The sequence below is a fragment of the Pongo abelii genome, chromosome 17 (assembly GCF_028885655.2).
Source record: "Pongo abelii isolate AG06213 chromosome 17, NHGRI_mPonAbe1-v2.0_pri, whole genome shotgun sequence".
Lineage (NCBI taxonomy): Eukaryota > Metazoa > Chordata > Mammalia > Primates > Hominidae > Pongo > Pongo abelii.
This window is the reverse complement of record NC_072002.2, coordinates 80,773,697-80,792,084: the sequence shown is the minus strand read 5'-3', so window position 1 is coordinate 80,792,084 and position 18,388 is coordinate 80,773,697. Positions and strand designations below refer to the sequence as shown.

The 18,388-nt window shown below is 34.5% G+C and overlaps 1 protein-coding gene across 2 annotated transcripts in view; it reads right to left on the bottom strand.

The window, feature by feature from the left end:
• The window catches only part of CDH7 (cadherin 7), a 142,468-nt gene that overhangs the window by 44,593 nt on the left and 79,487 nt on the right, over nucleotides 1–18,388 (bottom strand). For both annotated transcript variants that reach the window (XM_054538056.2, XM_024236001.3), the window contains exon 7: nucleotides 1,398–1,651. In XM_054538056.2, coding sequence (XP_054394031.1) covers nucleotides 1,398–1,651 — 254 coding nt within the window. The remainder of the gene's footprint in view (nucleotides 1–1,397; nucleotides 1,652–18,388) is intronic.

The window sequence follows — 18,388 nt, the reverse complement described above, 5'->3', positions numbered from 1 at the left end:
TCACCACATTAAAAACCATATAATCTAAAGTATAATAATAATAATAATAAAAGAAAAAAAAAGAAAATTAAAAAAAAAACCATATAATCATCAATACACTCTGAATTTGCTGCCTAGATAAGCACATAATACATATGATTTCACTTTTTAAATAACTATTTTTCTATACCAATCCTTTACTAGGTTCTCTATATATGTGTGTGTGTGTGTGTGTGTGTGTGTGTGTATATATATACACATATACATATATGTATGTATATAAACTACTTTAAAATATGTGTGTTTGTGTGTATACATGTACATAATCACTTAATTACTTTAGAAAGAAACAACATTATGGGTTTTTTTAAATCAATAAATATTAAGTAATTTTCATGACAATTTAGAGCCAATGTCCAGACTTATCTCAAAAGTTAGTTCAAAAGCACTTCATTGTTAAATATTATTTAAATCTAAAAGTCTGTGGATACTTTCTAATTGAACATATCTGAACATAAAACAATCATTGTTGTCTTATTTATTTTTTACTTTATAGTCTTTGTAATCAAAATCAAACCTTTATGTTGAAAAGTGAAGTATTTTACTTACAAACCCAAATGAGACATATAATACAACAGACATTTTATTTCAAGTATATTCTATTTATGTTAACTCAAAAAATAAGTCTCACACAAACACATAAACACATGCATACACACAAAAACACGTAGATCTCATACTATAAATTATAGCTAAAAAGTGCAAAATGTAATGTTGTCATATTTTGAAATGCTTACATATCACCATTTTGTCAGTCTTAAAGATATTATTTGGCTATAACAATATCTAGCCTAGATACAAGACTACTGAAAGGATATTTTTAATAGTCTTTATATGTAGATAGTTTTTTTAAAAAAAATTAAGTGGAAATATTAAATTGAACAAATATATACTCTTCAAGTAGACCAATATCAATAAAATGATGTGTTTACAAATTAGTCCCTAATTTGAATTGTTGATACAATTATTTTTCTAACATATGCATGTATCCTACAACTAAAACATGCATCGCTTCATTTTTTTTTTTTGTTTTTTTGTTTTTTTTATGTTTTGCTTTAAAAGAGATTCAGGATAATTGGTTGAATAGAAACATCAGCTATGGCTTGTGGATAATAATGGAGGCCTAAAAATATGTCTCAATGATAATGGCCTTGATAATCAGATGATATTTTTGAGTTAGTAAAATGTATGTTTCTAATGCTGTTTTACCTCTGCTGTTATAACTCGATATATATATATATATATATATATAGTTTTTATTTGTTATGAACAAAGGAGCATCATAGCGTAAAACAAGAGTTGTGAATAAGAATGCGTTGTTTGTAAAACCATAGAAAAGGAAAACAATGAGTTTTTACCTCACAGGGCTATTGGAAGAATCTGGGTCATGAGCTGCTACAGTGCCAATGATATTCCCAACCTGGGTAGCTTCCGACACCTCCATAGGGTACAAGGGTGAAGAGAACACAGGGGGCTCATCCACATCTTCCACAATTATCTTCACGGTCGTCGTGTCACTGAATGGACCCAAGCTTAGAAAGCGAGGGTCGGCATCTTTATTTGCAGCTTCTATCCGTAGCGTGTAACTTGTTTTGGCTTCAAAATCCAGCTCCTGTAAAGAAAGTCGTTAGGAAAATTAAATCACCAGTTAAACAGTCAGCAAAGCTGAGCCTTTTCATTTATGAATGTCAATAAGCATAGGAAGGACTCTGTCATGTAAATGCACCATCAGCATTCAAAAATAATAAATAACAAAGCCAATCTTGTTGCTTTCCTGGCTCACAAACAATGGTTAGTGCTTTTGAATCAACTTCATCATCCACTCTGCTGCTATATGCTGCACAAACAGATAGATGCCAGTCTTTGGAATATGATTTGAAAGAAAAACTGGTCAGATTTTTTTTTTTTTCCAACAAGGACTGTCAATGTAATATTCTTCAACCATGTAATTTAACTGTACTACCCAGGGTGCACTTTAAAAATTAAGAAAAGCATTACTTTCTATTGAATTTCTCATTTAAAAAGTCAGTGATTTTGGGGACTACATTAGGATTCTGAGTTTTCAGGGCACTCTAAAAAGTGTGGCTACAGGGGCAAGTGTGCCATCCTGAAGTTGTTCAGTCTGCAAACACGGCCAGTTCTTCTCCATGAAGCACCCATCATGTCTGCCTTCACTATTCCTCCATCAAAATATACTAGATCTCTATTTTAGGAGGTGAACAGTTATATCTCAGAATCTTTACATTGTATCTAATTTTCCAAGAGGATTTACATGCTACAATTTTCCTAAAAATTAGTGACCAACTCAAACCACATGAGAGCTGAAAAAGGTTGTAAGGACAATTAAACTAGTTACAGTAGCACAGCACCATCTTTGAAAAATAAAAATCATATACACAACATGTAGACGTTGTTTGTGACAATAACATGCTTCTTTTTCTTCAATGGATACAGAAAGTAACAGCTTTTTATGACTTTCAATTTCAGTCTTACCACTGCAAAACTGTCCCCAAATTCTTTTTACATTTAATGATGTAAAACAAAAAGAATTAAAAATAGTGAAAAAAAACTTTACAGGAATACTACAAAATATAATACATACTTTACTTAGTTGTCAGTATATAAAAATAAAGCATTATGAAACGTGAGCTAATATGTAATACTGAGAATTGTAATTCAAATTCATTCACTATATGTTTGGGCATATGCGTTTGTATGTATGCAGGCATGCATTTATTCCAACTTATCACACAAAGGATGTAATAGCCAAAATAAATAAAACAATATAGTTATATAAGTATAAAATAGGATATATATACACATACTCTACTGTATATAATATATCTCATACTGTGTACAGTGCATATTCACTTTGCTACATAAAATATAACACATACATACACACATATACACATTATATATATAAATATATGTATACACATTACATATGTGTATATATATGTTTGCACACAAATATTAAAGAGATTCCACAGCTTATCTCTGAGTAAGAAAAAGGAAAATATATACATATATATATATAAATCTATATATAAAATAGGCTTACAATATCTAGACCAGACAGTACTTACTAAAACGCTTATTTAACATCTGTCTTAGCCACTAGATTTGAAGCCCTGACCATTTTGCTCATCACTATTATTCCCAGTACCTAAAATGCTTTTGATACATAAGCATTTATGTATCAGATAAATTCTTGAGCCTCCTTTTCTTGAATTAAGACAACAACAAAAAAAATTAGAACACAGATATTCAGTGTACAAGAGGCTGAAAATTGAACTATACATCTGACCCAAAGAATCCTGCTGGTCAAAATGAGAGATAAGGGAAGAAATACAGTCAAGTATATTGTTTTTCTTGAGCACAAAAACACTTTATACAATTGCTGCAGAACAAAAAAGTTTTAATTTTTATCTGAGGTTTTACATAAAAATGTTGGGGCACATAGAAAATACTGCCATGACAACATTGTATTAACAAACTCAGTAATATTTTTATGAGGCTAACTTTTTTTGTTTGTTTATTATCTAAGAGTCAGTCTCGTCCAATGGTGGTCAAAAAAAGGTGAGAATCAGAACCTACCAGAGACCCTTCTAAAATATGTGTGGCCCCTTCCAAGGGATTTTGATTCAGCATGTGCAGGACGAGGCACAGGCAGACATATTTTTAGAAGGCTCATCAAGTGATTCTGATGCAAATCTTCTCTTAAGAAACCTGACCTATTCATTAAAATTTTCTTGGGCCTATCTATAAATTCCAATCTTTATGTTGGAGACACTTAGAAGCATTCTCATTTACCTAAAAGCATCTACTGAGAAACCAAAACATACTCGTAGTTTAGATAATAACCTCAGTTTGTTCTTATATTCTTTATAAAAATTACTAACTATAAGAGAAGCCTTATTTTCAAATATGATGTGTCTATATGTAAAAGAATACACTTAGAAATCCCATTTGTCAGCTCCTTTCAAATCAATGCAAAACCACAACCTTTAAGTTATTTATTCAGGTTTTCACATTAGCAAAAGGCATACCAAGTATTTCTGTATTCAAGTAAAAGTTTGTCTCACTTATGAAAGAATAATTTAAAATTTACTACAGAAATGAATGCAATTTTTTATAGCAACTTGTTTTTTAAATGTATCTAAAAGGAGCAACATGAGGTATAGACATCTGGATGCTAAAAAGTCATGAAGAAACACACTATTATGCATGATGATTGGTTGCCTAAAAGCTATTAAGAAAATAAAGCAATAAAAGAATTCATATGAAAGTCTATGAATCAAGATTACAGACAAAAGGAATTGCTTCACAAAATTATTTTCAAAGTATATCAGAATATGCCAGGATCTAGTTTTCAAATATGTGATGAATAAGACTGTTAAGCATTTGAATAAAAAAATAAATTTTTGCAGTAAAATTTACTTTTTATATGACTTCTCATTGTTGATTTCTAGATAAGTAATATAGTCCATAACTATTAGAACTAATTATTAAGATTATACTTGAAAAATAACAATTAAGAAAAGACACCAAAGAAGGAAATAGAAAAAAATAAAAGTAATTTCTAAATAAATTATCTTGATGTTTGGAAGTACATTGTATTCATTTTCTTGCTGCTGATAAAGACATACCTGAGATTGGGCAATTTAGAAAAGAAAGAGGTTTAATGGACTCACAGTTCCATGTGGCTGGGTAGGTCTCACAACCATGACATAAGGTGAAAGGCACATCTCACATGGTGGCAGACAAGAGAAGAAGAACTTGTGCACTGAAACTGCCCCTTATAAAACCATCAGATCTCTTGAGACATATTCACTACCACAATAGCAGTATGGGGGAAAACCGCCTCCATGATTCAATTATCTCCCACTGGTTCCTTCCCACAACACATGGAAATCATGGGAGCTACAATTCAAGATGAGATTTGGGTGGGGACACAGCCAAACATATCATACATATAAGTGGATACTTACATAATTGGAAATTTAACCTGGGCTAAAAAAAAAGGCTGCATCCCTCTTTCAGTGTCTCTAGGGTTCCCAGAATGACTCTGTGGTTTCACCACTTCAAGTCTGGAATCAAATAGGGGATATACAGACTAGTAGATACTTTTTCATACATCAAGTGACATCTGAGTTAGAGACACTAAAAGAGAGAAGCAGCTTTTTTGGTGTATTAGTTTCCAAAGTACAAAAATAGTCTTTAAATTTATTGTCATCAAGGATAATTAAATTAGGATTAAATAAAAAGAATTCTGTGTAAGGCAAGGGTCTGCAAACTTTTTTGTGAAGTATAAATATTAGTGACTATTAGACTTGGCAGGGCATACATTCTCTGCCACATGGAAATGAATAAATATGATTGTTTGCAAATAATAATTTTTTGATAGGTAACTCAGATTTTAAATTCTATATGGCTTTCATGTATCATAACATGTTTTTCTTGTTTTGAGTTTTTCCAGTCATTTAAAAATATAAAACCATCTTTACCTCATGGGCTGGGCTAAAACAGGCAGGCAGTTGTTTGCCAATCTCTGATTTAAGGAGCCCAATATGGTAAGGCTAACATTCATGGCCTTCAGTGATCAGCATCCAGCACACTTTTTCTCTTCTAGTATATATCACCTGCTGCTCCTTCTTTCTCAGATGATTCAAAAATCGTATTTACTTCTCACGTAACTTTTTCATTCCTCTCAGAGAAATCTTCTAGAGACTATCACCTTCTTAATAAGCATTTCCATAATCCCCTTACCTATGTAATAAAACTTTTTTACATTAAGAACTAGCTACAAAGAGTTGTACACACACATCTTGAACATGCATTTTTTAAAAATGTAAGATTAGTGTTTCTTTTGCATTTTATATTTGTGTCCGCCCCCCACCACCACCAAGTAATTCATACGTTCAAATCCTAACCCCCAAGGTGATGCTATTAGGAGGTGGAACCTGTGGGATTTAATTAGCTTTTGAGTGTGGATCCCTCATGAATGGTATTAGTGCCCTTATAAATGAGACCTCAGAGAGCTCCCTCACCCCTTCTGCCATGAGAGGACACAGGATATATCTGTGTATGAACCAGAAAGAGGGCCCGCGTCAGACACCAAATCTTGACTTTGGACTTCTCAGCCTCCACAGCTGTGAGAAATAAATATTTGCTGTTTAAACATCCAGCATATATTTCTATTATAGTAGCCCAAACAGACTAAGACAATATTATTAACACATGTGAAAACTAAACAGCAAAGAGTTCTAGTAAAAGTCCAAAAAGCCCATGTTCAAAGAGCACAGATACTATATGAACTCATGGTCATCTATATCCATCACATTGTATGATGTTACCATGTATAAGCCTGTGCTGACCTCATCAACCTCATGAGGTTTTTGTAAATTATTGAGAAATAAATAGCACCTAGAACAGTGACTGACAAAAAAATAATCACCGTATAAATATTTGCTGTATTACTATTATGCTGTTATTAGAAGCATTATTTCCTGCTAGATTATAAGCAAATGGAAAGTAAAGAGTACGTGTCTCTCATCTTTGTTCCGCTCTGGCACCTAGGTTGTTGTCTTTGGCAAATTCTATTGTTGGATTAAAAAATATGACTATCACAAATAGTGGAGTCTCAAAGTTTCCCTTGCCATTTGTAGCCTTTTCAATATTAAAACAAGTTAATTATTGAATTCATTTAATAAAATCATTGCACTTCATTTTTCTTCATTAATATAGCTTTACTTCTGGTTTATAGCCAAATGTACACTTGTTAAGTTCAATGACCTCCTTGTATATCTCGCACCTTTAGCCAACAATGTTGTTAATGTTTCAGGAATTGATCCAAGTTAAATCCTTCTAAATTTCTCCATTCTGTTCTCTTTAATGGTAGCATGACACTATCAGGGGTGGACAGTGTATGCATATATGTGCGTGTCTATATAATGTCTTACGTTTAATTTTGATTTTGTTCAAAAGACTATGACTGTCTTCATTAAGAGTATTTCTTTCTCTGGAGATTCTAGCTGTTTTTCAGATGAAAGTATATTTTGTAGCTTTCAATATCTGTAGCTTTTCCCTACTTCTTGAACAAATAAATGTAAACCTTTTTTCCTAAGTAAATGGGCTTAAGTGAGACCATACCTATGGGAAAATAACCCTCATTTATAATTTTTCCCTTACAATAATTTTATGTTAGGTCGGGCACAGTGGCTCATGCCTGTAATTCCAGCACTTTGGGAGGCCAAGGCGGGCAGATCATGAGGTCACGAGTTCAAGACCAGCCTGGTCAACATGGTGAAATCCCGTCTCTACTAAAAATACAAAAGTTAGCCCGCCATGGTGGCACATGCCTGTAATCTCAGCTACTGTGGAGGCTGAGGCAGGAGAATTACTTGAACCCGGCAGGGAGAGGTTGCAGTGAGCCGAGATCACGCCACAGCACTCCAGCCCAGGCAACAGAGCAAGACTCTTTCTCAAAAAAAAAAAAAAAAAAAAAAAAAAAATTACTTTAAATCTCTAAATAAATATACTACCCAGAACCTTAAACCTGATCTACAACCTTGGATGAGGTTTAAAAGCAGGAATAATTCTGTACATTTAAATATAATGATTTCCCAAGAACTTTCCAAAGCAAAATACATCCTGTTTATTATGAACACTGCATTCTGTGGTTTCTATTTTCTTTTTTTATTTTTATTTTATTTTATTATTATTATTATTATACTTTAGGTTTTATGGTACATGTGCACAATGAGCAGGTAAGTTACATATGTATACATGTGCCATGCTGGTGTGCTGCACCCACTAACTCGTCATCCAGCATTAGGTATATCTCCCAGTGCTATCCCTCCCCCCTCCCCCCACCCCACAACAGTCCCCGAAGTGTGATGTTCCCCTTCCTGTGTCCATGTGTTCTCATTGTTCAATTCCCACCTATGAGTGAGAATATGTGGTGTTTGGTTTTTTGTTCTTGCGATAGTTTACTGAGAACGATGATTTCCAATTTCATCCATGTCCGTGGCGATTCCTCAGGGATCTAGAACTAGAAATTCCATTCGACCCAGCCATCCCATTACTGGGTATATACCCAAAGGACTATAAATCATTCTGCTATAAAGACACATGCACACGTATGTTTATTGCGGCATTATTCACAATAGCAAAGACTTGGAACCAACCCAAATGTCCAACAATGATAGACTGGATTAAGAAAATGTGGCACATATATACCATGGAATACTATGCAGCCATAAAAAATGATGGGTTTCTATTTTCTTATTTCCCTGGGTTATGACCAAGAAGGCCTTATGTTTCTTTTAGCTTGAGTAAATTTAAAATTACTCAGGTTTATTCAGGTTTCTTTCTAATTTTAGGCCCCTGACCTCTCTTTAGAAAATTCGTCTAGGGTTTTTATGGTTTTAGGTCTAACATTTAAGTCTTTAATCCATCTTGAATTAATTTTTGTATAAGGTGTAAGGAAGGGATCCAGTTTCAGCTTTCTACATATGGCTAGCCAGTTTTCCCAGCACCATTTATTAAATAGAGAATCCTTTCCCCATTTCTTGTTTTTGTCAGGTTTGTCAAAGATCAGATAGTTGTAGATATGTGGCATTATTTCTGAGGGCTCTGTTCTATTCCATTGATCTATATCTCTGTTTTGGTACCAGTACCATGCTGTTTTGGTTACTGTACCCTTGTAGTATAGTTTGAAGTCAGGTAGCGTGATGCCTCCAGCTTTGTTCTTTTGGCTTAGGATTGACTTGGCGATGCAGGCTCTTTTTTGGTTCCATATGAACTTTAAAGTAGTTTTTTCCAATTCTGTGAAGAAAGTCATTGGTAACTTGATGGGGATGGCATTGAATCTGTAAATTACCTTGGGAAGGATGGCCATTTTCATGATATTGATTCTTCCTACCCATGGGCATGGAATGTTCTTCCATTTGTTTGTATCCTCTTTTATTTCCTTGAGCAGTGGTTTGTAGTTCTTCTTGAAGAGGTCCTTCACATCCCTTGTAAGTTGGATTCCTAGGTATTTTATTCTCTTTGAAGCAATTGTGAATGGGAGTTCACTCATGATTTGGCTCTCTGTTTGTCTGTTATTGATGTATAAGAATGCTTGTGATTTTTGTACATTGATTTTGTATTCTGAGAGTTTGCTGAAATTGCTTATCAGCTTAAGGAGATTTTGGGCTGAGACAATGGGGTTTTCTAGATATACTATCATGTCATCTGCAAACAGGGACAATTTGACTTCCTCTTTTCCTAATTGAATACCCTTGATTTCCTTCTCTTGCCTAATTGCCCTGGCCAGAACTTCCAACACTATGTTGAATAGAAGTGGTGAGAGAGGGCATCCCTGTCTTGTGCCAGTTTTCAAAGGGAATGCTTCCAGTTTTTGCCCATTCAGTATGATATTGGCTGTGGGTTTGTCATAAATAGCTCTTATTATTTTGAGATACGTCCCATCAATACCTAATTTATTGAGAGTTTTTAGCATGAAGGGTTGTTGAATTTTGTCAAAGGCCTTTTCTGCATCTATTGAGATAATCATGTGGTTTTTGACTTTGGTTCTGTTTATATGCTGGATTACATTTATTGATTTGCGTATATTGAACCAGCCTTGCATCCCAGGGATGAAGCCCACTTGATCATGGTGGATAAGCTTTTTGATGTGCTGCTGGATTCTGTTTGCCAGTATTTTATTGAGGATTTTTGCATCAATGTTCATCAAGGATATTGGTCTAAAATTCAGGACATAGGCATGGGCAAGGACTTCATGTCTAAAACTCCAAAAGCAATGGCAACAAAAGCCAAAATTGACAAATGGGATCTAATTAAACTAAAGAGCTTCTGCACAGCAAAGGAAACTACCATCAGAGTGAACAGGCAACCTACAAAATGGGAGAAAATTTTCGCAACCTACTCATCTGACAAAGGGCTAATATCCAGAATCTACAATGAACTCCAACAAATTTACAAGAAAAAAACAAACAACCCCATCAAAAAGTGGGCGAAGGACATGAACAGACACTTCTCAAAAGAAGACATTTATGCAGCCAAAAAACACATGAAAAAATGCTCACCATCACTGGCCATCAGAGAAATGCAAATCAAAACCACAATGAGATACCATCTCACACCAGTTAGAATGGCAATCATTAAAAAGTCAGGAAACAACAGGTGCTGGAGAGGATGTGGAGAAATAGGAACACTTTTACACTGTTGGTGGGACTGTAAACTAGTTCAACCCTTGTGGAAGTCAGTGTGGCGATTCCTCAGGGATCTAGAACTAGAAATTCCATTTGACTCAGCCATCCCATTACTGGGTATATACCCAAAGGACTATAAATCATGCTGCTATAAAGACACATGCACACGTATGTTTATTGCGGCATTATTCACAATAGCAAAGACTTGGAACCAACCCAAATGTCCAACAATGATAGACTGGATTAAGAAAATGTGGCACATATACACCATGGAATACTATGCAGCCATAAAAAAGGATGAGTTCACGTCCTTTGTAGGGACATGGATGAAATTGGAAATCATCATTCTCAGTAAACTATCGCAAGAACAAAAAACCAAACACCACATATTCTCACTCATAGGTGGGAATTGAACAATGAGAACACATGGACACAGGAAGGGGAACATCACACTTCGGGGACTGTTGTGGGGTGGGGGGAGGGGGGAGGGATAGCACTGGGAGATATACCTAATGCTAGATGACAAGTTGGTGGGTGCAGCGCACCAGCATGGCACATGTATACATATGTAACTTACCTGCACGTTGCGCACATGTACCATAGAGCCTAAAGTATAATAATAATAATAATAATAAAAAGAAAAAAATAAACAAAATAAAATATTTCGATGGAGGAAAAAAAAGATTCTATATAATAAAGATTTCAGAAAAGGTTAAAAAAAAAAAAGAAAAAAAAAAGAAAATTCGTCATTGTAAATCTTTTCTCTGCCCTTTTAATATGTAAATCTAAAATCCTTTTGACACTTTTATTACCAAGGAATGTCTTCCTCAAGGGCCCCAAAGCCATCTCTATGAAATTTTATCATCAAGGAAGACAGAAACAATACCTCCCAGTTTCTGTAGAAGGGTAAGAGCCTAACTTCAGGAGGAGCCTTTTTCCAGGTTGTAAAACTATCCCGTCATGATGATACAAGATCATTTACTTTCCTATTGGTTAAAGCCAATCATCAAACACAACTGGCCTATGATCCCCACCCTCCATCCTAGCTCATAAAAACTCTGCAGCCCTTTGCTTTAGCCAAGTTGAGTTTGGACTGAGTCTGGTTTCTCTCTCCTATTGCAACAGCCTTGAATAAAATCTTCCTTACCTGTTTAACTGTCCTGTGCAATTTTTGCTTTCACAGCAGCAAGTGATCTTAGTAGGTAGATGAGGGCTCTATTTTGAAATTTTTGTGACTCATGAATTTTAGCAAGAAATTATATTCTCTAGAGAAGAAGGTGAGAGAAAGATAATATACAAACAATAAATACTATGTTCTACCTAGGTGCATGCTGTTGATGCATTCATAGAGGTCTATGGGTTATGGGGAAGAAGAGCTCTGGAGGTCTTGCCAGCTCTGTGTATTCTCGGCAGCGAGACTGATACTTTCTTATCTTTGTAACTGTACTAGATTTGAGATTCTTATAAAAAGATCCTAACTTTATTAATCTTACAAATCTACAATAGATATGATTATTTTTGAATAAAATAGAGATTTACTGATTTACAAAGAAAAAAAATCTAAGTTCAAACAAATTACCTGAAAAATAGTAAAATAAGTGCAAGCAAATTTAGAATAAGCAAAAGAGATTACTGGTTGTCTCCAGGTCTATTTTATACTTTTATGACAGTCATTATTATTATTTTAATTATACTTGAACACAGATATTAGGACAGTACATGAACAAACATTTGCAGTTTGCAAATGGATTATTACCAGTAGATAGAAAGTGCCTGTGCTCCAAAAGTAGGTTGAAACAAAATACAATGAATAATTGCAGAAATGATTGCAGCCTAAAACCATAAATTATACAAAGATATGATCAGGAATACAATAATGACATAAATATCAGGAGATATTATTTTCATCATCTAGTAACACAAGTTAATATTGAGGAATATTATCATCAAAGTAACCACAGCCATCATGTATTATTTTAAACTTAGCACAGTTTAAAATAGGCTCTGCCTATCCAGATTCTTATTCATACTTAGTTAACGAGTGTCTTCCTTTCTCTCTTCTGTTCTCCTGTCTGGATCAGTTTCGCCCCCAAAGAAATGTTCCATTTTGACTTCTGCATTAATTAATTTCACACTGCTACAGTAACAAATTACCAAAATCTTAGTGCCTTAAAAAACAAATTTATTGCTTTATAGTTTGGGAGGTCAGAAGTCTAAAATCAAGGTGTTGGCAGAGCTTCATTCTCTCTGGAGGCTTCAGGGAAGAATTGTTCCAGTGTCCAAAAGCTGCATGTATTCTTGGCTCATAGCCCCCTCCTCCATCTTCAAAGTGCATCACTCCAAGCTTGGGTTCCGTTACTGTATCTCTTTTTTATAACACTGACTCATCCTTCTTTCCTCTTTAAGAAGCCTTGTGATTATACTGCACCCAATTATGTGATCCAGGATAATGTTCCCATTAAGCTCCGTAACTTAATCACGTTTCCAAAATTCACTTTACCACATAAGGTAAAACGTTCACATATTCTGTGAATATCTTTTGAGGAGGAGGCATTATTGTGTCTACCACAGCCTCCTACTCTGAACTTAGGTAGTCTGTTTTGATTTTATAAGCATAAAGTAGAAAACAAGCCTTGGAAAAGACTGCATTTCTGCCCAGCATCTAAAACCTGGTTTACCTTACAGCTCAGGCCAATTCCCTTACTACGCTGAGGTCAACATTTTCCAGCATACACCATAGCTGTACCCAATGACTTCTAGAGGGTTTCATACATTGTCTGGGAAGCAGAATCCACATTATGACCTGAAGACAACTTAGCATATGTTTTCCTGGAACCCTTCATCAAACAGTGGCAAATCTTAACTGATCTTGATCAATAAAATGACTTTATGAGATAGGCTAATAGAGGAGAAAGCATGACGAGGGAAGTGGGCAGACCTGAGGTTCAGTATTTCCTTTGCCATTTCATGAAGTGTAACCTGAAGGTTAGTTAGTCTCTCTGGAGCAGCGCTGGAACTCAACATATTTTTCCCACTTTCCCTGTGTCCACAATACTTTATTGCTTCTTTCTTCTCAGGGATGTTTTTTTCCCTTCACCACCTGAATCTAGGTTGTCCTGTGTCTTGCTTGGGTCAATACAATGTGGCAGAAATGATGACTTGTCAATTCTGTCAAACAGCCTCAAAAGACCATACAACCTCTGTTCTTACCATTCTTGGAACCAGCCCAGGTAGCCCATGGGAGGATGGGAGGCAGAGGTCCAGGCCCCTTGTTTTCCGGGCAGACAGACAGCCACCTCCATAGAGGCAGAGCCACCATGCTGACCAATAGCTGATGCATGTGTGAGCCCACTTAAGACCAGCATAAAAATATCCTACTGAGCCCAGGCCAAATTACTGACCCACAAAATCATGAGCTAAGGAAATTAAAGCACCAGGTTTGGGGACGATTTATTAAGAAATAAGGTAGTTGATACAACCAAAGATAGAAAGAGAATGAGAGTTGGTGACCAGTTTTTGTCAGGTGATGGCAGCACATCCAGATAAAATGAACCCAAATAAACTTGAAATGGCCAAATTAAACAGTCGGGAAGAAGTCAGATCTCGACATGGGAATTTCTTTGAACTCAGCAAGAACTCCAGTTCCTTGACTATTCTAATCTTTGCCTTATCTATTATGTCCCATCATTACTATGTATCATAGATGTCAGGATCCATCAATTCTCTCTTCTATTGATAACATATGCAATTTATTCTATTCATCTAAATATAAAACTTTGTTAGTCTTTTTGATAAGTTATTTTTAACCCCTCTTAAAATACCTTAATTCTGGAAGAATAAAACAGTTTGCCTTCTCTGAGTCTTTCTTTGCCATGCTAACTTAAATTTTTCGGTTTCACCAAGAAATGTCTAAAGCCTTCTTTTCATCATTTCATTTATGCCCTCCATGGATGTTATCAATGGTCTCTTTAATTTTGATTGCCATGCATGTGCATATAACTCCTAGACATAAGAATGTACCATAGAGCTTTTCCTTGAACTACAGATCTATATTCATGACTTCTTAGACATATTTACCTTGCTATTACAGTGCATCAAACATCACTTGTTCCAAGGCATCCTAACACATCTCCACTCCATTCTCAGAGAACAACACAAGTATTCAGCTAGTCACACAAACTAGAAACACTGGCTTTGTCTTTAAATTCTCCTTTTAACCTGCCTTATACAATTATTAAATTCTATCGTATCTATTTCTTAGATATCTCTTTCTTGGAATCCTACCCACTGAAATTGACCTAGGAATCAACACGCCATGGGAGGGCAGGGGGGAAAGGAAGGACAATTTTACATGATCTGTGACTTGTACTCAGCAAAATAAATTGCATAATGGACTCACTGGAAAACATCTTTGATATACACATATTCTGAAAATACTGCTATAATAACTATAAAAATTTTAAAAAATCAAACAAAAGCTGAAATACTCTTAAGTGAACAAAATCAACAAAAGCTGAAATAATCCTAAGTGAACAAAGTCAGTGCCTTTTGATCAGGTCAAACGTGTCGAGATGTAAATTAGTATCATTTTCTTCAAAGAATGTTAATTTCTTATCTTTTTATAAAACTCTATGTTCATCTCTACTCTTGACTACTCAAGCACAGGTAAATTTATACCTTAATAAGCCTATATACACAAACACATACACATAATGATTAAAGCATGTTAGTATATACTTATATACATAGTAACAATGATTGAATTAAGTGGAAAATATAATCTGAAGTTCAGAAGCTCACCAAATTATCTCGGCCCTTAAAACTAAAATAATCCAAAATTTATGCCTTTTCACAGTCAAATGAGAGCAATGTCTTTGCTCAATTTTAAGAAACATGCATCCTGAGCAGCAGGATTAATTGAATAAAATGTTTGAAAGAAAAAAATTAATGAGAGGAAGAAAAATAAATTGGAATTAACCTTGGTTTGATTTTCTCTCACCACATATCAGCAACTTTTATGAAATACTAAATGAAATACATATTTGATTGTAGAAATTAGACCTCAATATTGCAAATAATAGGCAAAAGACACATTTCAGTACAAGATAGTAAACCCCAGAGAGTCCACAAATGTGCAGCTTGAGTTGAAGGTTGGAAGGCCACCATGCTATCTAACTTAGCGCAGTGAATGGCAGGTAGACAGCGTTATTAACGCCTCCACATAATGCTCTATTATTTTGACTTCATTCAGCATTTCATAGGGTATGGATATGAGCATATTTTGAATGTAGCCCAGCAAAATTAGACTTTAAAAGTCTCAATGTCTTAACAGTGTGACAATGTGGACCACCAAATAAACCACATGTCAGATACTGGATGCATAGTTATCTTTCATAGAAAATTAATTTTGAAAATGCTCATTTTTTACTCTATAGTAACTCCATAGTAATGCATTTTATAGAAAAGAAATTCCGTATTTAATCACAACTGAAGACTTATATTGAAAACTGAGGTACATTAGAGGAAAGACTCCCATATATTAAGGAAAAAAAAATAAAAAAAACTAAAGTACCTAATTTTAAGTTATGATAGCAAATGTAAAAAGAATTCTAGGTGAAACAAAAACTATATTCACTCAAATGTGATAATCTTTATGTTTACTCTTTGTAAATTTTGAAGTCCTATTTAACTGGTTATAAAGGTTATCACAGAAGCATTCATAAATGGTCAAGGAATAGCATTTGCATTGCTTTAACTGTTTAAGATGAAAATTTCATCAACATTTTTATATTTAAACTATATAATCAGGTTTATTCTTAAAGTATAAGAGTGATTAAATCATAAAAACTCTATGCCATTATTTACAGCAATCTTTAGCCTTGTGGATTCTGCACATTTTGTCATATTAACACACATTTTCTGTATAAGATATTGGAACAATAATAGAATAACCAACAGCATTTTTTCATTTTCTCTATTTATTCTTTTTCAAATATATATTTTAAAAAGGATTGTTTCTCTGCTTTTCTCCTCCTGATTCTAAAAGTATTCTATGCCAAGTATAGCACATTCAAATGTTGCAAAATACAATGATAATTTTCACAAACTGGAATACATCTCATTATACATATAATAGTACATTATTTATGAAAAGGATATGGACCAAAGTTTTATTATAGTATAGAGTAGAGAGAAAATAAATTCAGATGATTATCGAGCATGGTCCACAGGTAGAAAATAATCTAATTACAATAGAAATTACTCTATCCAGATGGACATTGAAGCTTTATTGTCCAAATGTGAAGTAATATTTGGACATTCAGAACCACCAGAACAAATACATTTATGACTTTAACAAAAATCTTGTCAACATCTGAGCAATGTCTGGTTGTAAATGTTTTCTTATGTGGAGAAGGGACAGAGACCAACCAAAAAACTGTTCGTTTTGGTGGACTGTCCATAGCATTCCATTGTTTATTTCAGTATAAAATTTAAAATACTCTGGGGTTTTAAGGAGGCCAAATTTATCTTTTTTTTTTTTTTTTTTTTTTTCAGAATTTCTGGGTTTTAGTCTTCCAACTTCCAAATCCATTCCAAATTTCACAGACAATGCCACTACTTGCTGGTACAGAAAGAATACTGAAATTAGGGGACTCATATATTGTTTTGCAGATTCCCCTTGCTGTGAAAGGTCCCTGGAAAAGTTTTATCTAGGGTATAATGTAGGCTCCATGTTTATTGAAATCTTGGTAAGTAGAATTGAAAACCAAAATCCTGTCTTGTTAGAGCCACAAACAGTAAACTGTTAGCTCAGACTGAGGAAATCTTAAGAACAAGACTTCCTTGATTCTGGGGCAACAACTCCAAATAAACTCTAGTTACAAAATGGTAAGTAAATATTTTCTTCTGAAATTGAGTATAGAGATACTGTCGGCCTCATGATGGAAAGACACTTGGATTTGGGGGTAAAGACTGCCTTTGTTGGGCCAGCAGATCACGTTCTTTTAAGATGGAAGGTTTCAGGGATGTGAATGAGAGTGATGGATATTCCTTACATAGGTCCTCATGGGTTGCTCTTCCATGGTTAGATTAAGCCCAGAAACTCACACCAATGTTCTCATGAAGTACATATAGTGAAAGTATTGATTTTTACCTTGTTTTGTAGATTTCATTAATGAAAGTTCTCATTAATTTGACAAAATTGTAATAAATTATTCTATAATTTCTAAGTATATAAAATCATCATTCTATCATAATTATTTCACTGCTTCCTTTCAATTGCTGGTATTATTCTGTCTTATTCCCTGAGTGTAAGGTAGATTCTTTTAAGACTAGCTGGAATAATAAAAATATATAGTTTTGAGTTTTAAACAGCAATTTTTTAAAAAGATGTATTTAAAAATGAAGAAGCTAGAAGCAGGCTATGAGCTAGGTATGGGGGACATAAAAATAACTTAGAGGTGAAGCAAAGATCACTAAGCTTAGGATAATGTCAAAGGGAAAATAAACAGCCAAGAGCTATCATGACAGGAAGAGGCAAGGAAAAAAACTTAAAATGACCTCAAGGCTAAGAAAGAATAAGAAAAGAGAGAGAGAAAAGAAAGAGGAAGAAAGAAAAGAAAGAAAGAAAGAAAGGAAGGAAGGAAGGAAGGAGGAAGGAAGGAAGGAAGGAAGGAAGGAAGGAAGGAAGGAAAGAAAGAAAGAAAGAAAGAAAGAAAGAGAAAGAAAGAAAGAAAGAAGGAAGGAAGGAAGGAAGGAAGGAAAGAAAGGAAGGAAGGAAGGGAAGGAAGGAAAGAAAAGAAAAGAAAGAAAGAAAGAGAAAGGAAAAGAAAGGAAAGGAAAGGAAGAGAGAGAAAAGCAGGAAAGAAGGAAGGGAAGGGAAGTGAAGGGAAGGGAAGGCGGGGGAAGGAAGGAGAGAGGGAAGGAGGGAGAGAGGGAGGAAGGAAGGGAGGAAGGAAGGAAGGAAGGGAGGAAGGAAATGTATTTATAACCAGGAAAGTAATAATGATTTGAATAAATATTGATATTCATTATAATACAGTCCTTTGAAAAGAAGCGAAAGGCTTGAAATGACTTAAAGTTATCACAGGCATTTCCATGAATAAGTGTTCAAGAAAAATAAGCAA